At 36.8% G+C, this 24630-nt stretch overlaps 1 protein-coding gene across 1 annotated transcript in view; it reads right to left on the reverse strand.

Annotated features, from left to right (window-relative positions):
• LOC104506545 (rho GTPase-activating protein 15-like) overlaps nucleotides 1–24630 on the reverse strand; it is a 170591-nt gene that overhangs the window by 108235 nt on the left and 37726 nt on the right. Inside the window, 1 exon segment of the mRNA XM_010147522.1 lies at nucleotides 20871–20969. Coding sequence (XP_010145824.1) covers nucleotides 20871–20969 — 99 coding nt within the window.

Raw genomic sequence — 24630 nt, forward strand, 5'->3', positions numbered from 1 at the left:
ACAAGTTCAAAAGCCCAGAAGCCCAGCTGTAATAACACTTAAATAGGAAGGAGCCGAGGTTCAAGTCCTTATTTCAGAGTTGCTTGCATCATGCCTTGGCAGATGACTGCCATAGCCAGTGCACTCAACTGCTTAGAGGTATTCCTCACTGATCTTGAAATATTTTTAAAGATTTACTTTTTCTTTTGATGCAGACTGAAACCAAGTAAAATCTTTTTTCTGTTTGCGTGGGGTTTTTTTCCCGCTCTCTAAAATACAGTTCTTGTTTTATGTCTATCCTGCTAGGAACATCCTGATTGGGTTTACATGAAATAATCTATTTTAAAAATTAATAATAATTCCACATTATACACTGGTTATCTATGTCTTTTATTAGACAATTTTCTACCCTGCACCTGTGGGTGTCCTGCAACATAATACTGAGTGTGATGATTCATTTCAGGAAGATCCCCTTTGGTTACAGGGGGATAAAGAAAAAGTTTATTTAGGAGAAATCAAAAAGGATTTGGTAATCAAGAACACTTGGAAGTTATCCATTTACTGGATATATAACATATGAGAGAATGGAAATTAGTAGAATGTTTAAGTAATGCAATTCTATCCTTAATCTGAACTCTCATTCTTTTTTAGTGAGGGGAGAGTGAGAGAGCAAGAGCAATTCCCAGCATAGGAATGTGGGACTCTCGTGGTCAAGGGATTAAGAATTGCACCATGTAAATTGAAGTCTAAACCTGAAAGTAAAGAGGAAAAATAAAACAAACAAACAAACACAGAAACAAACCCCCAGACAGAATGTTAACTTTTGTTTGGATCTAACTCAGCTTGGTTCTTAACCTTTTTAGATATGTGGAAGTGAAAGCAATACATGTCACTTTGCGTGAAATAGCGATGTCTCACATTAATAGCATCAATTTGGAACCAACATAAATTATCCAGATTGAGTGAAAATGACAAACTACGTTGTAAATTGGAGGATATTACATCTTGCAAATGATCTGGAGAATACAAGTACATTATTATTGTTATAAATTTAGTTTGGTCCAGAAACAAGGTCTGATTAGCATTTCATTTGGACACCGTACAATATGGCAGAGAGAAAAAAATAAAAATAAAAAAAATCCAAGAATATCAAGCCAATTATAGTGTTCACGTGCCATCAACTTTCTGCTCCAAGAACTTTGAAAGTTAAGCCAAACCAAACCAATGCAAATTGGTGGATTTGGACATCCTTTTCATGACCACATTATCTTAGCTGGATTGTTAACAACTTATTTTGGAAATCCAATTAGGTGCAAAAGAGAAAGAGAGAAAGAGAGAGAGAAAGATGTCTTTATAGTTCTAATATCCTGATTCTATGAGCAATTTTCAAAGCAAATTCACTTTTAAGGGCACCTCTATCAAGAATAAAAACATCACTGCACTGCTGTCAGTGTTTCTTCACAGCAGGCTATAAATACTTAGGGAACAAGATGAAACAAAAGCCTTGCAGAGTTTCCTATCTGGTGCTGGCATTTAAGTATAGTGGTAAAGAACGTTTCAGAAAAAAAGAAAAATCATTGTAATAAAGTCCAACTGTTGTTCTCTATGGGGTGACCTTGGGTTTGGGAGTGGGGTTTATCAGGGAAGAATCACTGCATTTTGCCCTGGAGGAGAACAAGTATTTTATTTGCTTAATACCCCAATCTGCAGCTTTTCTTCTGTTTGTTTTAATGGGGAACCTGGGAACAGGGTAGACCCATAATTAGAAATGATGGCCAAAATCATGATAACGACTTCACTATTTCCACCCTAAATTCTGTAATGGTGTAAGAAATGTAGGAAAAGGACTTACTCAATAATACATCAGTTTAGCTGCCAAAACTTTCATTAAAAAAAACTGTACTCCCTCTGAGAGTTAAAAGGCAGCTGAACTTAGGCTTTGTTGAGAATTGTGGACAATAATGAACATTATATGCACTCTGCATAACTGCACGGAAGATCTTTGAAGAACAGTCGTTTAAGAACATTTCTCACACCCCTGCTTCTAGCCAAAATGAAAATAACCATGGAGGTGGGTCAGTGTCAGCTCCAGTAGCAGTTTGAGCTGGAACCATGTATTGTAGAGAAACATTAAAAAAACAGGACAAAATGAGAGCTTAGGTGATATATTTATGCAAAGATACGTTTCAAAATATTACACTTTGATATTGATTGAGGTGTTTTTGATGCTTTATGAACTGCCTTGAATGAAACATTCTCATTAATACTTTTCTGTTGCATAGAACAAATCCCTTTGCCAAATCACACAGTATTCCCCCTCAGCTTAACGTATATTTGACAATATTCTGAAACAGGATATAAAAGGAAATTTTCTATGTGCGGGAGGAGAAGGGGATGGTATACATAAATTTTTCTCTCTGTTTTTTTAAAAACATTTAGGATTTGAAACATAGCATTTTACATGACACTAAGTAACTTCCTGCATAGAAACCCATGAAACTTTCACAATTAATGTATCCTGAAATAGGTGTGGTCTCCAGGCCTGGTAGGAGTTTTGTAAAAGAAACCATCGTGCTGGATTCAACAACAAAGTGAAGTACAAACTTGAAGAAAGGCATTCTTTAGTTAGTCCTTTCATTTAAAATCAGTTATGTTCAGGGCAAAAATATTGTATTTCAAAGGAGCCTATTATGCCTTCCCATAAACAGAAAGATCATACGTTTTAAAACTAAAGTATCATTATGTAATCAAGCTGTTGTATTATAAACTATTTTGTGGGCTCAGATGCCCAGGGCTATCTTTACAAATATTTAAGAGGTCACTATCAGGGTATGTTCTCCCTAAAACTCTAATTCTTTCCTCCTGTTTTCATATGCATCTTACCATAAATATCTGACTTATAAACAATTCTTAAAAAGTTTACTAAGGGCACAAAAGTGAGGCATTAAATAATTTAAAGAAGCAGAAAAGCATGAATGCAGCAAGTACACCAAAGTCAAGATAATGTGTCTGATGAGGAAAACACAACAAAAAACAATGTGCAACAAAAATAAAGTTTCCAAAAAAGGATCAATATTTGTATGCCAGTAGAAAATGAAGAACAATATAAGAAGAATAATAAATCTGGCACATTAAAATCTGACATTAAAAGTACTGTATCTAGATAGGGTTACAAAAGATACCTGGAATTTCTGGCAAATGGGAGAGCAAAAAATGGTTTTGTCTGATGTCATCAAATCAGGGGTGAAAATGATGAGACCAACAAACATGTTTACAGCACAGAGAGAAGAAACAGAGGCATTAACAGCAAAGAAGGGCCACACGGATGTAAGACAAAGCGTGGTACAGAGGTGGTGCCAGCTGCAGATACTTAAACCCGCAAACCTGGTATTCATCTCAATCAGCTTGGCTTGAAACGAGCACCAGCTTCTTTTGAACATAAGACTACCTGCACTCAGTGTGGCTGTTGGTGTTGCTGACATCTCTATCCTATTTTTTGGTGTGGCGTTGGGTGGGGTTAGGCATGCCCTAAAGCTGGAGGCTGACACTGGGATTTGCTCTACTCTGCTGGAACAACACTGCTGCTGTGATCGTCACAACTACCCACTCCTTGTACTCCTCCCCTCAAAGGATCATGTCCATGAGGCTGCAAACGACATTCCAGCTAACATCTGCTATGAAAACAGGTCCCATCCCTAGCCCAGAGAAGGTACTCAGAACCCATGGAAGTGGATGTCATCCAAATGCCACATTAGGTAGTTCTACCAGACCGAAAAGGATAAGCAACCTTAGGAGACCAAACAGTGGGTGATATAGGAAGCCAATCTGAAGGAGAAAGAGATAAACAATTGTGCAAAAAATCAGTTTTCACTTAATGGGTCTCATGATATATATGTGTCTCATTTGCAAATAAAATATGGAGAAATACTTGGAAATTACTAAGGCTGGAAACAGTGGCAGAAGAGTTATTCTGATATTGTGAAAGCAGTAGGAGGGATGCACTTGGAGACTGGCTAGACTGACCTCAGTCTCAGACAGTCGACTTAAATAATTAATTTAGGTCTCTATGAACAAATAATTCATAGCAAGATATAATTAGTCCCAACCAACATGGTTTCATAGAAATCAGGGCCTTGTCTAGCAAACTTGTTGCATTTTTTGATAGCATTGAATTTTTGACAGGTCTGGTTGATAAAGGCAATGGTGTTGAAATAGTATGTTTGGCTTTCCATGAGGCTTTTGACTTAGTACCACATGACATTTTGATTAAAGCACTTGCATTTTATGGAATTAACAGGGCATATATTACATGGATTAAAAACTGGCTCAATGACAGACCTCAATATGTGCTAGTTAATGGGAGATATCAGTTAACAAGGTCATAACAGGCAGAGCTCTCACGAGTGGAGCTCTCAGTCCGGTGCCATCTAATACCTTTATCAGAAATGTGGACAATGAGAAAAAAAATCTCTGTTGGCAAAGTAAGCAGATGTCAGAAATATCAGGGAGATTTTAAATAATGATAAGGACAGAGTTACAGAAGGTCTAAACTGCCACCTTAAATGGTCAGAGTCTGGTAAAATAAATTTACATAGGGAGAAACACAGGGAATGTCCAACACTCCGGGTGTAGGTTACAAAGTACTTCAGGGTTATTTTAAATAATTAGATGAACATGATCCCTCAGTTCACTGCTGTAGCAGAGAGGACTAATTTGATCCCTTGAAGAATAGAAAGAGGAATATCAAACAGAAGCAGGGAAGAGACTGCACCTCTTCACGCTCTACAAATAGGATCTCTGGTAAAGCACTGTATTTGATACAGGAGCAAACTAACCAAAATACAAAATATATGCTTCGTTGCTTTGTATTAAAGAGAGGATGGAGAGGAGTCCTCTCAACTGGTACTTTTCACGTGATTTGCAGGTACTGGACTCATGACCAGCACTGCCCAGCTGCAGGACCTGTGACAGACAAGCCCAAATTCAAGGTAGCATGAAAAAGATTTTCTTTATTCTCTTACTAGTAGAAATCCAACACTGCATTAGAATTTAGTAAGGGCAGAGATAGTGGGGGAAAGAATGGAGAGGAGAAATTGTGCTAGTTCTTAACAAACTAAGAAATAACTCTACAGGAGGTGTCTGACATGAGGTTTGGTGAATCTCTTTAGGAAATTAGCTAACAAGAAATAATTCTATGTTTGACTGCAATAATACCAAGACGAGGGGTATTCCTACATAAAAAGAGAATCTCATTTTTTCTTGCAGTAATAACTTCAAGATGCAATGAAAGGAGAAAAGCTTGACTAAGATCTTATTGTTTTCAAGACCCTGTAGAAACTGTTTAATGGAGGCAATTACAACACTGAATATGAACATTACATACTGAGAATAAGTAACAAGTGAATATGATGGATGATATACTTTATTCTGTTTCATATCACTTGATGGTAGAACTTCCACTTAGATATTTATATACAAGTAAATAAGGGTAGCGACAGTACAAAACAAGTGCAATCTAAACAAGCACACAGTTCACTGCTATGCAGGGCTGCTGTTTAATGCCTAAATCAAACTTGCTACGCCTTTGTCTTCTTCTCTATTGTGTTGCACTGTTTTTGACATTCAAGAAGTTTATGGTTTAAGAGGCCTAGGAACAACAAGACTTACTCAGAAGGCTCCCTGTAACAAGCAACAAAACTAAGCTTTGAAGCTATTTGTATTGAATGAAACCATCGAACACGCAGCATGCTCACTGTAATTTTGCTGTTACCTCCAAAATATACTTTTGCCATTCTGATAGTCCCACTTCTTGCAGCTAAACAAAGTGACCTCATTGCTTTCCACTGTATTTTCTTTTAAATATTGGCTGGGATGATTGAGATTCAGGAATGTGGGAAAATGGATTCCCAAGCCACGTCCATCCCCTTTAATTCTGAGCTGTAATTTTTGGCTTGGCTTGAATCACAGTCATCACATTTCAGTCTGAATCTCTCTGTAAAGTGATCTTTCTTAAACATTTCTTTCACTCATCATGGGATCAGAAACAAAGCCATTCTAGTCTTTCAGCGAAACACTTACAAACGTCTTTTTACAGCGACTCACAAGAGCTGAATTTCCTTTAAAATGTTTGAAAAAGAGGAGGTTTTCATTGCCTGATTGTCCTCTTTGTGAATCTTGTCATCTGTATGCCATGAGCTACAGCTATTTTAATCTGTTTTTGTTTGCAATCCATTTGGTGTCCGCCCAAGAAAATGCAGGTGATTCTAATTAACTTACTGCTGAAGATGTGGAAAAATCTCAATTGTGCTACAGAAAATTATACACTTAAAACCTTCCCTCTATTATTTATAACGGCTTATTAATGAAAATGATTACATGAATACATTTACCACCTGATTCATCTTTGTTCACTTTTTAAATCAACAAGGTTTATGCTAAAGGGGAAAAATCCCTACCAAATACAGACCCCAAGTACACATCAGCTCACTGGTTTAAATGGAATGGCAGTTTAAAAGGAAATAGCATTGTCTTCCTTTATGCAACACAGTATAATATCTGAAATTACCAAATGTTTGGAAATAGCCATTCTCTCTCTGTAACACAATAGTATTTAATGTTTGTGAATGTTTATTTATTTTTGTTTACTTGTATGTTTTCTCTTTTAACACTCCCTTCACCACTCCTATTTGCTCTTATTTGCTGCAGTTCACTGCTTCTCATGTATGGGTCAGCAGGTCGGTTCTGACCAATGCTTAATTTCTCTGAAACAAAATAGGAAATCTATGGTTCTCTGCTACTTTATCAGGTAAACTTTTTTTTCCTATTTGACCAAAAGGAGTATCAGGAATCTTCAAAAGCTAAATGGCCCTTCACCAGTAACTCTCTTGGGGTATAATCAGCTTCGTGGCCCCAGAGATGTGCAGCTTCCAGTTCTTACCTGTCTGGTGTTGTGGCCACATGACACAATGGTGACTGACCGAAGGGAGAGAGATTTGAGTTATTTGTAGGAAAACTGATAGATGTTAACTAGCATGGAGTATTTTTTCCAGGTATTGCTACCAACAGGAACTTTACCACCTTCCACCAGTTACCATCTATTATTCTGTGCCATGCAATATAAGCTGTGATAGTCTAATTTGAATGTGATGACAACGTGGATAATGCAGTTTATTTTTGGGAGAACGAAAGCCTGAATAAAGGTTGTCATTTTAGGAGAAGCTGACGATGGAAAAACTCATCCACTGTGTGACATGATCAGAACAGCTGGGGATGTAATGTGGAGGGGGGGGAGGTGGGGTGGGAAGAAGAGAGCTAAGGTATTTTGTATGTTCAAGAAATATATACAACATTGCCATTTCTTATATCCCAGCTGTGCCTGTTAACTTCTGGAAACATGCAGAGCTCAGCAATAAAGCATACTTGACTGATATTTACTGCAATGTGCATTATAAGATGTTTTCTGTCACACATTACGTTCTGAAAGAGTTAAGTAACATGAAAAATATAGGCTCAAGATTATATCTGTCATGGATGAAAATACTACATTTATGCCTCATTGTAATCCATTCATTGGTTTATGGACCTCGAGCCCTCCAGGGAATGTCACAACTCCACATGATACTGCTGAGAGCTGTATTTTGCTTTTGGATTTCTGATTTAGCTGAAAGGAGTTTAAAAACACATGTAGCCTGACAACTCCCTATTGGCTATACAACTGAGGAGGGTCAAGAGCATAAACTATTCCAGCAAAAGCCAGCTGTAACTTATGCTCACTAAACTGGCTGAAGATCTGCCTGTTACAGACAGTAGCATACAAGAAATTTATGCATTTTGCTAAATCCTTCCACTTTGGTTAAACCGTGCTTCATTTGAGGATCCATCATCACCAACATCATGCCTGTGTTTTTTGAGTAGCATCAGAACACTAATGGAAATTGCACTTTGGGGGGTCTAACTCTCCTCTTAGGACTATATAGGGCGTTCAGTCAGGTCCACTGACATCCGTAGGAACTGTGGTTAAAAGCTGAGGGACTGATACTATTCTCCAAACATCCCTTACTCCCAAAGCTGATTTTAAAGAGAATTTAGTGCACAGTAGGGACAAATCTTTTCCCCTCTTTCACAATAATGAGAGATTAAATTAGACCTCAGTAATGTCACTTCCCTATCCTGGCTAGTTCTGCTGCTTATTGGACTTTTAACGGTTGGAAGTGGAAGAACTATACATTTGAACACACATAATCTTCAGCCAAAATGGGTAAGGAGTTTGCATTTTCTGGACTGTAATGCCTTTCCTTGGCAAAAAAGATTTATTTTTTCTAAGGATAGTGACTGGGATAGGAAATTTAGGATGGAAATTGAAAGTGACGGGACTGATCCTTCCATCATTCCTTGGCTTTTTAGAGGTAGTTGAGGAGTTCAGGTAGGCCCAATAGTCTTCTCTGTAACACATCCATTTTTTCCTTGACAGCCTGAAGCTACGCTCTGTTCAAACTTAGATGTCTCAAGGTTATCTACTTTGTCTTCCGGGAACGGGTCTTACCTAACCATCTGCAGGCATTTCCTACAGTTGTTGTGCATGGCTGGGTAGTAGATGCCAGCGCAGAGTTTAACTGTCATAGTTCAACAACGGTTAAAGAAATATCATCGAGGCACTTGGTAGTACTTGTTTCGTTGCATAACACAGAAGGCTGGACCTGTGTCTTGCAGTTAGAAATTAGACCAGCTCGGTTCTGGATTTCTAACAGAAGGAATGTGCAGAACCCTGCTCTAAAAATGGAGTTTGGGCTCTCATGTGCAGTTGGTAACACTCTTTGCTTATTCATCTCGTATTGTAGGCATCTATCTTTGTATTTGCTTTTTATCTTTAAGTGGGAGAAAACATTTAAAAATTAGATTCTTCAGTCTAAGGCACACTATCAGACACCTTTGGGTGTTACAGTCCATGCCTGTGTGGAGAACTCCGAGCCTCTCTTAAAAGATAAGTATACATATGGCTATCTAACAGCAACTTACTGAATTCTTAGCATTGTGTATCAGTCTAACATATAAATGTGATAATGCAAAGGTGTGTGTGTGTATGTATATATGTAGATAACTTTAATGATCTTTCCCAGTGTACATTGCACACATTTAAAGACACAATACTGAAGAAAATAATGGGATGTCACTGAATGCTCTTACATCTTCTTTTGTGTGATAAACTTCTGGTCTAATAGGTGAGCAAAAGTTTCTTGTTTTGAAAATGTCATATTTAGTGTTATGAAACAATGACATTAAGCAGTACTGTGTAAAAAATAAAGAGCTTTAATATGACACAAACTTATTTTGCTTAGATATTTTTTCCACTTTTTTCTGACATCTTAGCTGCAGGACTTTGTCTTTATATGTATTTTTTCTTCCTGTCATTTCAACTAAATTTATTGTCCCCAAAGAGGTTCAGGTAACTTGAAAGCTTTTTTTCTGCCTTCATTTAATTTGGGCAGATTCTGAACCCTCACCAAAGTAACATTGAGCAAAAAATGTAGTTAAGATATCTACAGAAACTGTAAAAATCCTGACCTGGGTTACAAAGAACGATAAGTACCAAAACTGAAGAGAGTAGCACATCATTACTTTGACAGAAGCAACTTAATGGTTTTCATTTTATGGTTTGACATGCATACCCTGGTATACTACATTATAGCAACTTCTGTATGAATTGTACAGGAACTACTGAAAAGAGGTTGTTTAAGTATAGTCTGAAATGGAACAAATTGCTTTCTGCTTTGAAATATAAAAAAAAAAAAACAAAACAGGAAATAAAAATAATGTAACTGAAACATAACCGAGTCATGCAAGAAATACAACAGAATACTGATTTCTGATAAGAAAAAACCCTAATTGTTGGCAATAAAATACACTGGATATCTGTTGACTGAATTCTTGGTGAAGTAAATGCTCAAATATGAGTATCATTTGATATTTTCACGCAAGATAATTATTTTAAAATTTGAAGCTACGGGAAGAATTTTGATTTGAATCATCGTCTTTGTATCTTAATGCTGACTGTGACTTAGAATGATGTAAGGAAGGTAGAAATCCAACCTCATTCTTTTTACTAGGGTTCACACAGACCCTCTGGTATTTCTGAAGGCTTGGAAAGGCAAAGCTGGCGTACAGTGTTTTCCATATCTAATTTCCTTCTTTGGTGAATATTCCAGTAATTATTAATGACATTCACTATAGAGACATCCAAGACAGTTGCAAAGTTTCTAACACAAACTCTTACTGTAAGCTCTGCTCTTTGTGATTTTAATGTATGACATATCAAAATACAGAAAGGCAACAGAAATGGAGATAATAAAAGAAACCATTGTGAACAATTTCTAGTGTGTAAATTCCAATACTTTTCAAACTTCAATATATCATGACTGTTTGAAAAGTATCTTTGCTCAATGATGTAGAAGTGCCCCTGTGCAAAAAGTTCCGTCATGGGATCAGTGCTTTTTACGACCAGAGAGTAGCCACTGCTGTGAGGACAGTTCTGCAGGTCTTCGATCAGGACATTGAAGAAAGAGGTTTGTGAGTTCTTGTGTTTTAGTGGTGAAGTAGGAAAACCTGACTGCCTAAAGAGAACCCTTCCAGCATCTTTACTTCCTGTTTGGAGTAAAATCTGACTTAGTGGCTGGAGAATTTGAATGATTTTCTTCTCATCGGTTAGAATAGATGCTCAGCTTGTTCAAAGTTAAGTTGTTAGGCTAAGTGAAAGCAGTTTTCATTAGAAGAGGATGTGTCTTATCTTTCTACTAAGGTTTATTAAAAATATGTAACACCTGATAATTTAACACCAAATGAGTGCCTGCTAAATTTCCCCTTCTCTCTGTCTCTCACACATGCACATCTACACACAAACAGAGGAATGCTTCTTGGCTGCCAAACTATGTGCCAAGATTTTGTTCACTTTAATCTCAATCATATGAGTTAGAGAACCATGAAACAAAGTTTCTACCAAGTATGCTGACAGATTTTCAGTTCTAGTGGCTCCACAGAGCATCACTACAAGTATGCTAAGGAACTTTTCTTATTAAAGATTTCTGAGCTGATCCATTTTCCATTTAAGTCAACATGAGCAGTATCACTATAAAGAACTCAACACTTGCTAACTGATACCATACACTCATCAAAATTATTTCATTTCTAAGTAAACAAAAAGTTGTGGTACCTCCAACACCATTGTGTGGTTACTGCTGGCACGGGAAAGCCATTTGGTGGCCGTTATTTTGGTGTGTTATGTCACGTAACACCATGTCAGTTTGGGACTGACAAATCTAAACATATGGTTTGAAGTACTGGGGGAAATTTTTCCTGGGAAGACAGGGGTAAAAGTCATGGAAAAACCTCCTTCTGTCTTTCTGAGGACTTTCCCATTTTCTGTGTGAAGACACCTCAGGGAAGACTCATCACCTTACCCTTGGTTTAGAGGCATCCATGGTGATTTGAAGAGCCTCGCTATAACCTGTAAATGGTCCATAATTTGGGCAACTGCACAAGTTTATGCTCTTTGGTTTTATATCCTGAGGTAAAATCTGGATATATACATTTCTGATCCAAATATATAATGCTTAGGAGCCTCATCCAACAAAACAATGAAGAGGAGTTTCCTTAACTGTAAGGAACATTGGCCACAAAACAGGTCTATCCAGGTCCTTAAAGAGAAGCCTCCACCACTTTTGGTGGACAGAGGCTGGTGTCAGTAAAACAGGAATTATGGAAAGAAACTTATACCCATTACAGAGTAAAATAAACATGAAAAATCAATGTATAATAGCAATATCTGTTTCCCAAGAATGTCAATTTTTTGAAATGCATCATCCCTGACACCAAAAAAAAAAAGGTGCATGAAGGAATCATGAAGACAGAGCTGGTCCAGTCTGCTTGGAGCTGCTCAGGATCCAAGTGATATGGTTCTGTTGTGTTCTGAAACAAAACAGCCACATTTTGCTCTCATTTACATATATTTCATTCCTCCCTAACCAGGGAGTATTTTTTGTCTGCGTGAAGACAAAAAGAAGTTGGTTTGCTACATAATTACATCCATGATCCGTGAGGATCCTGATTATAAAAAACAATCTGCTAAGTGAATGTACAACCGGAGATCTTTAAAAGACTTGTTAATTCCTTGGGGGTTTATCATGCAGTAGCCAATTTAGGGACAATTCAGTTACTCGATTGTTAACAATATCAGTTTCATAAATTCAGGGGAGTAAAATGAGGTAAAAAATCTTCTCTTAAAGCAGTGAAAACCTTACCATAAGCCTCCTTTTTAAGCTGCCCTCTTACTTTGCCCTCTGCCTTGCTCCTGAAGCTTTCTGTTGGTACAATTCCTCTCACTTAGGTATCAATCCCATTAGACTGCTATATTATATGGTTAAAACATTGATGTAACACAAGCTGCTACAGCAAATAATTGAAGTAATAAAATACAACTGCAGTTATTTGCTCTGTTGAATTGCAGGCAGAGAAAAGGAGACAGGGTTTTTTTTAAACTGACCCCATAGTGTTACGTACAGACAGCAAAACTTTTTTAATGTGTTTTCTTTTATTGTTGTAAAACTATTTTGAAAAAAAAATATAGTGTAGTTGTAGTAACATTTTTTTCTTTCCACAGGAAAAACAATTAGACTACATTGTGGAATTATGCATTCATGAATTTATTTAGAAAACATAATTTTTTTTTTGAGCAACAGGGATGTTGAAAGAATCTGAAACTACAACTACCTCTTTTTTCTCCCTAAAGGCACTTAATGGACTTAACTTTTGTTTGTGTGTGTGTGTGAACATCTCCTCCAGGCCAAGACTTACTCTGTCAAGTGTTAGCCCAAAGTGGCTGAACTGTAAAGTCTGACTAAATGGGGTTTGGAGTGGAAATACTGCCAGCCCCTTGTCTGTGATGGCATGTGTACTGTACTAGGGCATAGTGCCTCACATCCGTGGTTTATTCAGGAGGAAAAGAGAGGATTTTTGTGTCTATCTTTTTATCTTTTGCATGGCTAGGAGGTGGATACCCTCATGTGTGAGCTTCCCTGAGTCTGACTCTGACCAGGGGCTATGTCAGGACCTTTATTTTCTCTTTGGCACAAAGCAAGCACCAGAGACAGTCAGCTGGCTTTAAATTTCTCTAGACTTTTTGTTTCAGCATGTACAAATGTCAACTGCTTGATTTACAAACTATATTAACATTATTTTAATATCGAGTAAATGTTGTTTGATTCTTTTTTATTTCACAGGTTAAGTGTTTTATTTTATTTATGAAGCCTATTGAAAAAGATTTTATGGAAAATTCTGAAGACAAAATGCCCTGTTTCCTTCTACATGTTCACTAATAGATATATTATACAATGCTAGAAAAAGGCAAAAGGCCAAACTCATCTCTGGTGTAATTCCAGTAAAAGCAATAAAATTACACAAGGCATGAATTTGGCCCAGGCATTGTAAATGTTACTCTGGTGCACACTGAGCGTCTGGTTGTTGCTACTGGCAAGGCTTAAAATACAAATCCTCCTTTTTTTTCATAGAAATGGATACATTTCTCTGGAACAGATTAATCAATGAAACAGGTATCAGGTAACTATGACAAAGACAGCAACTGGCTCAAAGGCTTGCTTTTTTTATGGCTCTTTCTTCTAACTAGCTTACCATCTCTGCTTTCAAATTCTTTAAATATATATATTTATTCCCTTTTGTGCATTGTCATTGTAAGGCTTTTCTGCCTTTTTTTTCCTTCCCTGCTGTTGTCTCCTTTTCACTAATTTGTCTTGTATGCCCTTCCGTGATGTTTCCTGTTGACACTTCTTGATATTTTTTCTAACTCAGAATGTGGCTTTCGAGCAGACACAGAGGCCCCAGAGTGAATACCCTTCAGAGCCAATTCTGACTTGGACCTTGCACAACACTATTAACTGGCTCTTACTCTAAGAAAGGTGGCTGTAGTGGGATTGCCTGAGCCTGAAGACAGAAATGGTTGAGGAAAGCATGCCAACATGTTTGCACTAAATTCAACCACTCTTAATTCCTACTCAAAAGAAGAATTTAAAAATAAATAAATAAATAGAAGCCCAGAACACTTTAAATCACAAACTTGCAAAGGCTTTTCTCAGAACTTTGTCGTTATGTATTACATTCATCTGCATGTTTAAGTTTATGCTTGTTGGCCACTTTAAAGTAAACATAGTTCAATGCCCTCAGAAACAGTTTTCTTCAGCCCATTACAATTCCCTAAAAAAAGGCTTTATCTGCTAAACTGCTGGATATTTGTGTGTGTGTAATTTTTTTTTCCTATCAGTTTGTTTTGTTTCCTTTAAAAAAAAAAAAAATAAGTGCATATAAAAGTTGGGAGCAGAAGCCTCCTTGGAACAAGATGCAATCATAAAAGACTTCAGGAATCTCATCACAAGTTAAACAGTACAAATTGCACATTCTTCGTGGAAGTATTAGCTTTTAGTGCGTGCCTGGATCCAAGCATAATAGATTATCCCAAAGTGGGAAAGAATGAACAGTACAAAATTAGCAGAACTGGGAGCTCAGATCATTTGGTGGAGCAATATGATCTCTGTACTTTCAGGGTACTGAATTCTAAAGCCACTGGAAACAGTATGTAAAATTATATCAAAGTAAGCAAGGACGCATGTGTAGGCCTGGGAGAAGTAAAAAACATGGTTGGAAAATACCTTTCCAGAGGAGAATAAGTACTGAAAATCAGTGAATGAGCTTATAGGAAACAAACTGCTACTCAGTTGTTCATGAAAAGTTTCTTGGTCTGAGGACAGAAATACGCCGAAAGATACAGTAGAGAGAAAACACAAATAAAATACATTTCATGGTTATTCAGGGGCCAAGTGCTGTTGGAGAATAATCTCGCACTCAGACAGAAATATAAAACTGCCCTGTGCACGGGATAGGTCAGTCTCGTGAGGTTTCCCTTCTCAAGGAATCCTTGCCAGAACAAATCCTTTATGCCACCGTCTGATGCGTTTGGTCTAATCGTGCTGGGAAGTAGCCCAGGAACACTGTACATTTAATGGAAGCTCAAAGATGGTGGTGAGCGTACTCTGGCAAACCTACCCTCTACTTTCCAGCTGCCTTCTGCAGGTCCTCAGGAATGAGATTGAAGCATTTTTGAGAATGAAATGCATAAAAACTATTGCTTAAGCTCAACACACCCTGGAGGAGCAGGTCGCTGCACCGAAGTGTAATAATATGGAGGATCACAATACGTATAGGGATATAAGCTGCTAGGGGTTGTATAGAGAGGCTATTAATACACATCTTGGCTGTGCAGACCTCATGTCTTCTGCCATCTTCACTGGGCTCCTATAATCTACTAGCTACACCCTACCAAAACCAGTGATCCCAGCATGAGGGTCATAAGCTATAAGGTGTGTTTGGGGATTTTTAAAAATTCTTCTGCAGGGTTTTCTTCCATTAGAGAATGAGATAGCATTAAACTGTTTTAAAAACTCATTCTTCCCTAGCTATATAAATATATTCACAATACTTTATATTTTTAAAACTCATTTCCTCTTTGCTTAACTCCTTAAGATAAGTGAACTCTCGTCTATGTAAACTTCCTACCAGAATACTGACTACCTTTTAAGCGGTATATGATTTAGAAGGTAATGAAATATCACTTTCTTTTTCCTTTTTTTTTTTTTATATATATAAATAGGTTTTAAAGTGCTTTTAGCTGCACTTTAGCTTTTAGATTAAGAGATAAAACTGATGAAAGGGACACAGCCTTCTGTCACAGGGCAGCATGGCATTTGAGAGGTGAGGTAGTTTAAAATACCATTTTTATCTTCATTTCTCTTCACCGTGATGACTCCGTTTCTTTACTACATCCCATAAGGTACTTTATCTTTGCCCATAAAGTCATTTTCTTCCTTAAACACTGAATATTCTCTGGTTTGAGACTTAGTGTGTGTGCATTTCTGCAATATTATGCATATCAAATCACAGCTATGGACATTAGGGACAAACTGAGTCTCAATTTTAGGTGCTTTGGGGTGCCAAACTTTGGACACCTTTAAGAAATCTGATTTTCAGAGAGCAAGCACTTAAAACTTCTCTCAAAACAATGTCTGCCTAAAATTGCATGCCCAACCTAATGGTCACTTCTGAAGTCTCCTTAGCGTACCCGGTGCTATCCCAGCAGACCAGTCCCCCCCAGACAGAGCGCCCTACACTCAGAGATTGTTTTGTCACTGCTCTTATTTAACATGATTTGTTCACTGGGGCTCAGTGCAATGAAACCCAGTAAATAATACATTGAACAAACAGAGAAGATAACAAAAGGAAATAGTTAAGGTACTATAATAATTTTAGCCATTCTTTTTTCAGGTCACTATAATCTGCCCAAAGATAACTAATTGTTCAAAGTAAACATTCCACTCCAACCACAAAAGGAATCCATTACACAAACATATAATTCACAGTCATTTTTAGTGGGTTGTAAACAGTTTGGAATGAGCATAAAATGGGACAAAAATCAAAGTGAGCATTTAGAAATGAAAAAGTGTTTGCTACAAAAGGTCAGTCCCTTTACTTGGCAAACTATGTAGAAAAGCCTGGGAAAATGTTGAACACACAAGCAGTAAGGGAATTTTAAAGCCAACAACCTCCCTGTTTCTTTAAACAGACATCGGAACCTATAACTGGATCCTGTCAAACAAACGACAGCAAAAAAACATAACAGCTGCTAAGAAGTAAAGTTGAAAGATAAAGTTTTCTAAGCTAAGAACCTTCTCAGAAGTGGACTAAAGGTCTTTCTTAAATCTTTAAGCAAGGTTATGGATCCCAGGGTGGCTTTTAGGCACTGAATCAAATATGTAATTTTGTGTATCATTCCTGTCAGAGCATCCTGTGCTCCAAGAAAAGCAACAGAAAACAATGTCTGCAATGTCCAGTTTAGAATGGAAACGGTACCTGTAATCATCAGCTTTGCCGCCTGCAATGTCATTTTTAAGTCATTTAGGTTGATTTGAGAACACTAACTTGGATTTGGGAATGGAGGGAGAAAATGAAGGACATTTCAAAAGAGACATGAAAGTTAAACTACATTTCCCTGGAGCATTAGTACTGCATTTCTTTACAAAACTGAAACTACACTGGATACCCTCGATAGGTTTAGGGTACTGACTGCTGAGGGTGTTCATTTACTCTGTCATTAGCCACACAGACAAATGATCATCCCTGGAAAAGAGTTTAGTATCAGCCTGTTTTCACACGATTACTATGAGAAGTACGGGATGGCATTTTGTTTAGGTACAATGAAGACCGATATTTTTATTTTTTTTATGCGTTCTATTCATGCCTTTCACATACTTAAAAAAAAAAAAAAAAGTAAAAAACAGCCAGCAGTTTTAAAGGGTCGTGGATAACAAAATAAATAGGCGACTCGAGAAATGACTGGAAATAATATCTGACCTAGAAACACCAAAAAATCTTGCAATGGGCCCCACCCTTGGCAGGAGTGCTCAGCATGTGAGTTATAGTAGACTGGGAGGATTGTCCCAGGCTTTCCCTGCTGCTCCGCTGTGCTCAGGGTCAGGGCTACTTATCAGACACTTTCTGAGGACAAGAAAAATCATGGAATACAGATTGAAAAAGGCAACTCAGCAGGTAGTCCCAGAAAAGCCTGAGGTACATTCAAGGTAGATATTGATGGCAAAGGAAAAGACTACACAGAAAAAAACAAGGAATACATGTATCCATTAAAATCTTTCCCACCAAGTCAATGAGAAAGTGAAAAGTTGGAAATATTTGAGTAGCCACTATATCTCCTTAGTCTGATGACTGCATGGTTCAAAATTCTTCGCTTATCTTCACCAGGTCACATCATATACGTGAAAGTTTTTTCTATTTGGGATATTGCATTAGGTACTAAGGGAGCAATTATTTTTGCCAAGATAGAATTCACTTCAGTGGCACAGGGCTGTATAGCTAAATACTCAGAATGAGTAGTTCATCAAAAATTATGGCTGAATAAATAATACAGGAAGAATGGAGAAAAAAACCTGAGCTTGCTTAAAAAAAAAAAAAGAATTAATGTGACAATTGCCTTGTAAGTTTACAAGAATGGGTACATTTTTATTGACCCTCCTTATTAAACTCTACTACCATCTCTGCAAGATGGCTGAGTAAATATAGAAAGAGCCTCCCAGTTCTATTTCAATAACTACAAATAGCTAAAAAGGCTGGAAAAAACTGAATTCACTTTTGAATGAAGGAATCCATGTCAGACAGATAAACACGCATTATGTTGTGAGAATTTTTAGGCTAAACCTCATAAAGCACCTCTGTCCGGAAATGGTAAAGAAGCAAACAGTAGCCTAGGGGATAAATAGCCAAAATCTGATCTAAGTTGCAGCAAATTAATTTCAGAATAATTCCTTTGATTTCAATGTAGATACTCATTTTAAAATAGTGTAGCTAAACAGGAAATCTTGCCAACAGTTAATGACACCCTCTACATTTTTAATCTGTGGGAGAATATTACTACAGTTGGCTATTGTATGTAACCTCGTCTACACAGAAAAATGTACTAATTAATGTGGTTTATTCTAGTAAAGTTTCTGTGCAGATAAATGGTTCAAAAATAATAAAATAATAGAAAAATCGATAGGTAAATAAGCGTTATATCCCTGAGTTGTTAAATAAGAACAGAACCGTTCAGCAAAGCATGACTGTTTTGTAAGTAACATTTAGTGTTAGTCTCCTAAGGTCTCTTTTCCTAATAATCCTTTATCTTATATGAAGCACGCAAGAAGCATTTTTGGTACAGTTACAGTATGTAGATGATATATTTTCTAAATAGGAAAAAAAAGCTTTTCTACAACAGCCAATATGCCAGCTGTACTGAGTATCTAGGCCATCTTACTAAGACTATGAAAGTAAACATACAGTTTTCATTAAATGTGCCTTTCCCATAATTGGTACATAAGTATTTCCCATGACTCTGCAGTTGAGTATCTTGGCTGGAGGCATATCTGGCCATTAAGAGGAGGGCTTCAGATCTGTTGAGACTCAGCCATGCCGGGAGACTTGGCACCTCCACATACTGCTTCCTAATACCAACCCCAGTATAAAATGTCATCAGAAGCTTGCATAAACATTGAACTTAGCTTCACATAAATTACTGCTGTCCTGAGATAGTTTATGCCAGAACTTAGTAAAAACAACATTTTGAGTAAATAGAATGTGAGTAAATGCAAGCATCTTAATCCAAGAAAATGATAGTAGAAAAACTGTATATCAAATATAAACTCATAAATACAATCATAAAATGAATTTATCTCATGCCGTATGATTAGCTTTTATTTACGTATTAGACTGACTACAAGGGGTAGACTTCTCTGAGTCACAGCAAGTTTGAAGGAAACACAAGAACAATAACACAAAACTCTGAAGGATGAACTCCTTTGAAGAAGCAGTGATATTTTCATTTTCTTCCATGAGCATTTCTCTGATAAACGCACAGACAATAAGCATCTAATTAGGTTCCTTGGATTTTTCTATTACAGTTCAGCAGTGTAGAGACCTCTGGCCTCACTTCTCCTCAAGGAGTGGTCAGATACCACAAAACATACATGAACTGTCTGGTGCATCTTTTGGAGAACCTGTGCTAAGATCGTAACTGAACAGTCAATTAGACATGTTCTGAATGGCGTGGCATTTTTACAGTCTCATCTCTGCCTTTCCTTTCCATGTTCTGAATTTCTACTCACAATTCATCCTCTATTAATAGTCACTTCATGCATTTCTCCCCTTTCTTTGTCTCTTTCTTTATCCAGACTCCAGTCTCCTCCAAAAAAACCAATGCTACTATCTCCCCCTACTGAACGATCTCCAGTTTGTTAGTCTCTGAATTCCTGCCAATCATTCTGGGAATAATAATATCCCAGTGCACTCTTTGCTATACAATTAAAGCATGAATTTCCAAGAGTTTGAAACTCCAGGGTAGTTTTATTGCACCTTTCACTATAAAATCAGGTAACAAAGATGGAATTAAAGTAGCTTTTCCCTTTGTGGTTAACGGTCTAAGTATCTTTTTATTTTTCATTGGTTCTCTTGTTCTGAGACTCCAATATATGATTGGAGTGACAATGGGTTCACCCAGCCTTATTCTGAAAATAAATTTTCTATCTTTTGCAAGATATATGTTTCCCCAGATCCCTGGAACAAGTTGTAAACTTGTAACAGATGGTGATGAAGCCTCACATTTTTATACAATACATTTTAAGATTCTGCATCTACCGCATGTACCTTCCAAAGAAAATGACCTTCAATGAGAGAAGATACACTCTGCAGAAAGGAAGGCAGGCAACGGTGTTAAGCATATCTTTTTATACCATGAATAATCTTATTAAATTAATCAAAACTTTTAATGAGGATGAATACTCATTCCAATATTCTTAAACAATTATGGCTTTTAAAAATAACTGTAAAAATCAGACACCTGCATACATTAAAAAAATAAAAATGGTCACACTAGAATAACATTATTTTGGTTGAAGACAATTTAGAACCTAGGAATAAGTATTGACATTATGATCACCAGAGATTTTAGAATGAAAGTTACTGACATTTTATTGATGTTTAGCATTTAGTTAACCAAAGAAAGACTGAAACAACAACATGTCAAGCAAAATATAGGGAATAATCAGCATGAATGGGTTCTATTAGTGTCTTATCATAAAAAGAAAATAAAGATACAGAATGTGATATAATTCAGTTCATAATTGTATCATAAATTGAACTGCCTACCTACACTGGCAATTCAAGCAGAGTTACAAGATTAAAGTTTTGTTTGCTAATAGAAGAAAAAAAAAAGTGTTAAATACTTAGGTACTCACCTCTTTTTTCAACAGCTTTTATACACAGTCTTACAAACTGAGGGACTGTAGATTTCTCATGCTCACAAACCAAGTGCAAATGGGAGCCAAAAATTTGATCTACATTTGGAGAAAAAGAGCAAAATATATTAAAGAATATTGTTTGTGGTGGGATTTTTCTCTCTTCTGAGTTTGGATGTTAATTAAAACCACAGCTATCGAAGATGGACACACAAAGTTCGAACCAAATCCTTTTCAAATCCTAGTGGTCATTAGCCACAAAACCAAGCCTCTTAATGTCTGCTGCTCACAACCCTTGGAGATACTTCCCCCTGGGTTCCAGTTTCAGTTGCCATTTATACCTCAACCTTGTCCTTTGTAAGTCTTGGAGGTCTCTGGAATTTGTTTGGACCTGCTGGAAAAAAAGTGAAGGCAATTCTAGAGATTCAGATCCATATCTTGTTGAAGCCAAAATCCTGCATTATATTAACTGATTATCCAACCATATTGTCAGGTAGCCCGACTCTTCCACACATAACAAATTTCATTCTTGTCATGAAGCACCATGAGGGTTCAAGCACTCCATTACTTTGCATAATTAGGACTTAGTGCATCTTCATCTGATCTCTACAGAATGTTTTTTAGTGTCAAATTACCTTTTTAAAAAATAGAAGGTTCTAGATATCTTTTGATGAGGATTGCACATCTGACACCAATTTTAATTTGTGATTTGTGTTGTTTCCTTGATGAATACGAATTTGGCTAGATAATGCTACTTTTTTGGTTTTCTGTATTCAAATTTTTTTCCAACTTTGGATGTTGATCTTAAAACATATTTGTATAAACAGGTTAAACCCCTCAGATTACTAATTAGCTTTCTCCACCTCATTTCCACTCTGTATGTTTGAGAAATTATGATAAGAGCAATCAGTTATAGGGATGTTGTCAACTAGAATCAAAATGAATCAAGCAGATGAGAGAAACTACTCAATAGGATCCAGCTAAATGCTCAAATAATAGGAGCGTACGATCATCATTTACCCAAAGAGACAGTCTCCATATAGCATTTCAACAGAGCTCGACATTTCTGTTGAAACTGGCATAGAGGCTTTGAAAATTTTTGTATAGATAGCTGATGGGTGTTAGCACAAGCCTGGGCTCTGCAGAGCAAACCCGACAAGCGTGCTCATTCGCAGAACAGCAAAAGCTCCTGCTGCCCTCTATAGCTCCCTTGGCATGGGACATTTCCTCAGAAGTCAGTCCCATCATCCTCCAGCATAATCTTCCCCCAGGTAGCGCACCTTTTTCTCGCTAACAGGCCAAAAGCCACTTGATTTTCTGCTTTGCAAAGAGCTTCACCTTCCTGTTGTTAATCACTACCATTTCTTACAAAGCTTGGATTTCAAGAGCAACTTGATTGCCTTTTCTTTCCTAATATCCCATAGTAGGGAACAATCTGGGAAACAAGGTGAGGTGCATGGGACGGTTGGGCAGGAGCATTGAACTTTTTCATATGTATCAGGGAAGTTTATTCCAGCATCTCCCAATGCATGTGATCTGCATTCCGGTAGAGTACATCAAAGCCTGAATTTAAGTTAGTCAGAGTTTTGGCTGCAGAAGGGATGGAGGACTGGGTTCACAGAACTACACTGAAGAAGGTTGTGTGCATGTGTGGCGTTAAGCATTAGCGAACAGTCTGTTACATGTTTTGGGGTTATGTTTCTGACAAAGCACAGTCTGGTTACATTTTCATCATAAAACATTTATAGCTGCCTTCAGTGGTAATTATATATACAGAGATTTATGATTAAAATGTACTAGCACTTCCTCTTTTGACATCTTAATTGTTTTTCAAAATTTTAGAAAAGACCTGTCAAATTCTTTGTATAATATGGAATGTTCTCCAATGTAAATTATGTTAAAAAGAAGTAAAAATGTATCTTATTTGTTGGACAAAGACATTTGTAAACAATTTCAGAAGCAAAACAGGCAAAGAACTGCACTGTGCTTCGATGGTAATATTTGAAGAACGGAAACAAAATTAATGCATGTGTGTTCAGCAACTGCTCTTCTCTATTATAATCACTTCATAACCAACTTCCAGGATTATTTTGCAGTTACTCTTTCAATCCCCAGTATGAATGCAGATTATTTGGTATTCCTGGGAGGAAATTTTTAAAAGCCTGGAAACTGTTACACAGTTCTCACCTAGTCTATTACTTCTTTTCTGGGTGTACATTCTGTATCTTCTCCAGCAAAATGTTTAACCTTATTTTGTGAACTGTTCAGTACATGATATAATCACATTCTGTATCCTACAGTTAAGCTTTAAAACACCTTTTCTTTGGAAAACAGGTCCTCAGGGTTTTTTATCTTGAATAGAAAGGGCAGCAAATCAGCATTAATTGTTGCCGGGTGAAAAAAGACACTATAGTAAAACAATGCCACACAACTGCTTTGGATTTTTTCCCCTTTCTAGAAATTCATGAATGTTTATAAGGACATGATCTCATGAGTCATCCAAATACCCTGAATTCTGGATAATCCTCAGTTGCAAACTCCATGACTCTGTCTAGTCAACTGATTTTTTGCTGGACCTGTTCCTGTACATAAACATGGCAATGGCAGTAGTTACGCTGCCATATTTACATTCTTAGTAGTCACAGGGATAGTTGAGGAAAACTCAGTTAAGGTTTCTTTGTGCAGTATTTTGAAAACAAGGAATTACAGGAATGGCAAATTAGTAACTTTTTTAAACTAGGTTTATGTTCAACTAAGATTAAAATATCATTTTCTTATTCTTTTATTGAAGTATATATACATATATACATATTAAAACTAGTTTAAGAGGAAACTATCCAGAACATTTAAAAAAAAAAAAAAAGAACCAAAAAGAACTGCTCCCAAAGGGATAAAAGAAGCAAGAAAGCCTTTGTTTGATTTATTTGTGATAAGGCCCTTCAAAACTTCATTTTTTATGACTTGAAAAAAAAAGATGTACACAACACTCCTAACCTCCTATTATGACAGTTTATGTTTCCTATCCAGCTTATTTAACTCAAATGCCTGGGAAATAGACACAATTACCACCTTATGGAATGCTACTTAACTTTAAATGCTCCCCTCTGAATAGAAATCCACTTTATCTTCTCAGAGTTATTCCAGTTTCTCAGGAATTATTTCCTCTATAGGCTCCTGAAATGCTCTTGTTTCATCATTTAAAAATTTAAACTAACAATTGTTCAAAAATATCTTTTATTAGAACAAAGGCAATTCCCATACAGTGGATTCTGTTCACAAGAGCTTGTACAAAGGAGCTGCATACTATGCCCATATACAGCTTTAATCATTCACTCTTTCAGCTGTTATCAATTTAAAACCAATGAAACTCCCACACTGAGTCCATTTGAGCAGTCAATTTTAATATCTTGGGGCATCTGTAGTTATTCTGAATTGGCTGCAAAAGCAGAACTAACAAGTTAAGCTCTAACCATAAGTCTACATCAGGCTGGTAAACCATACATCAAACACGGACAGTTAGTCAATACTGTAGTATGAAAAACCAACAAGCATTTTTAAGAAGAGCAATATATTCATAATATGTTTGGTGGTATGGTTTACATTACATATCCCTGATATCTGTGCATTAAACTTTCTATTTAAGATGGTGGGGGGTGTGACAGCTTTGCACATGGATATAAAATGAGACACAGGAAGAGGAGGGAATGGACATTCACAAGTTGTATAATATAAAATGATCATTACAGCTGCAATGAATTGC

Source organism: Eurypyga helias, unplaced genomic scaffold, assembly GCF_000690775.1.
Source record: "Eurypyga helias isolate BGI_N326 unplaced genomic scaffold, ASM69077v1 scaffold3372, whole genome shotgun sequence".
NCBI lineage: Eukaryota > Metazoa > Chordata > Aves > Eurypygiformes > Eurypygidae > Eurypyga > Eurypyga helias.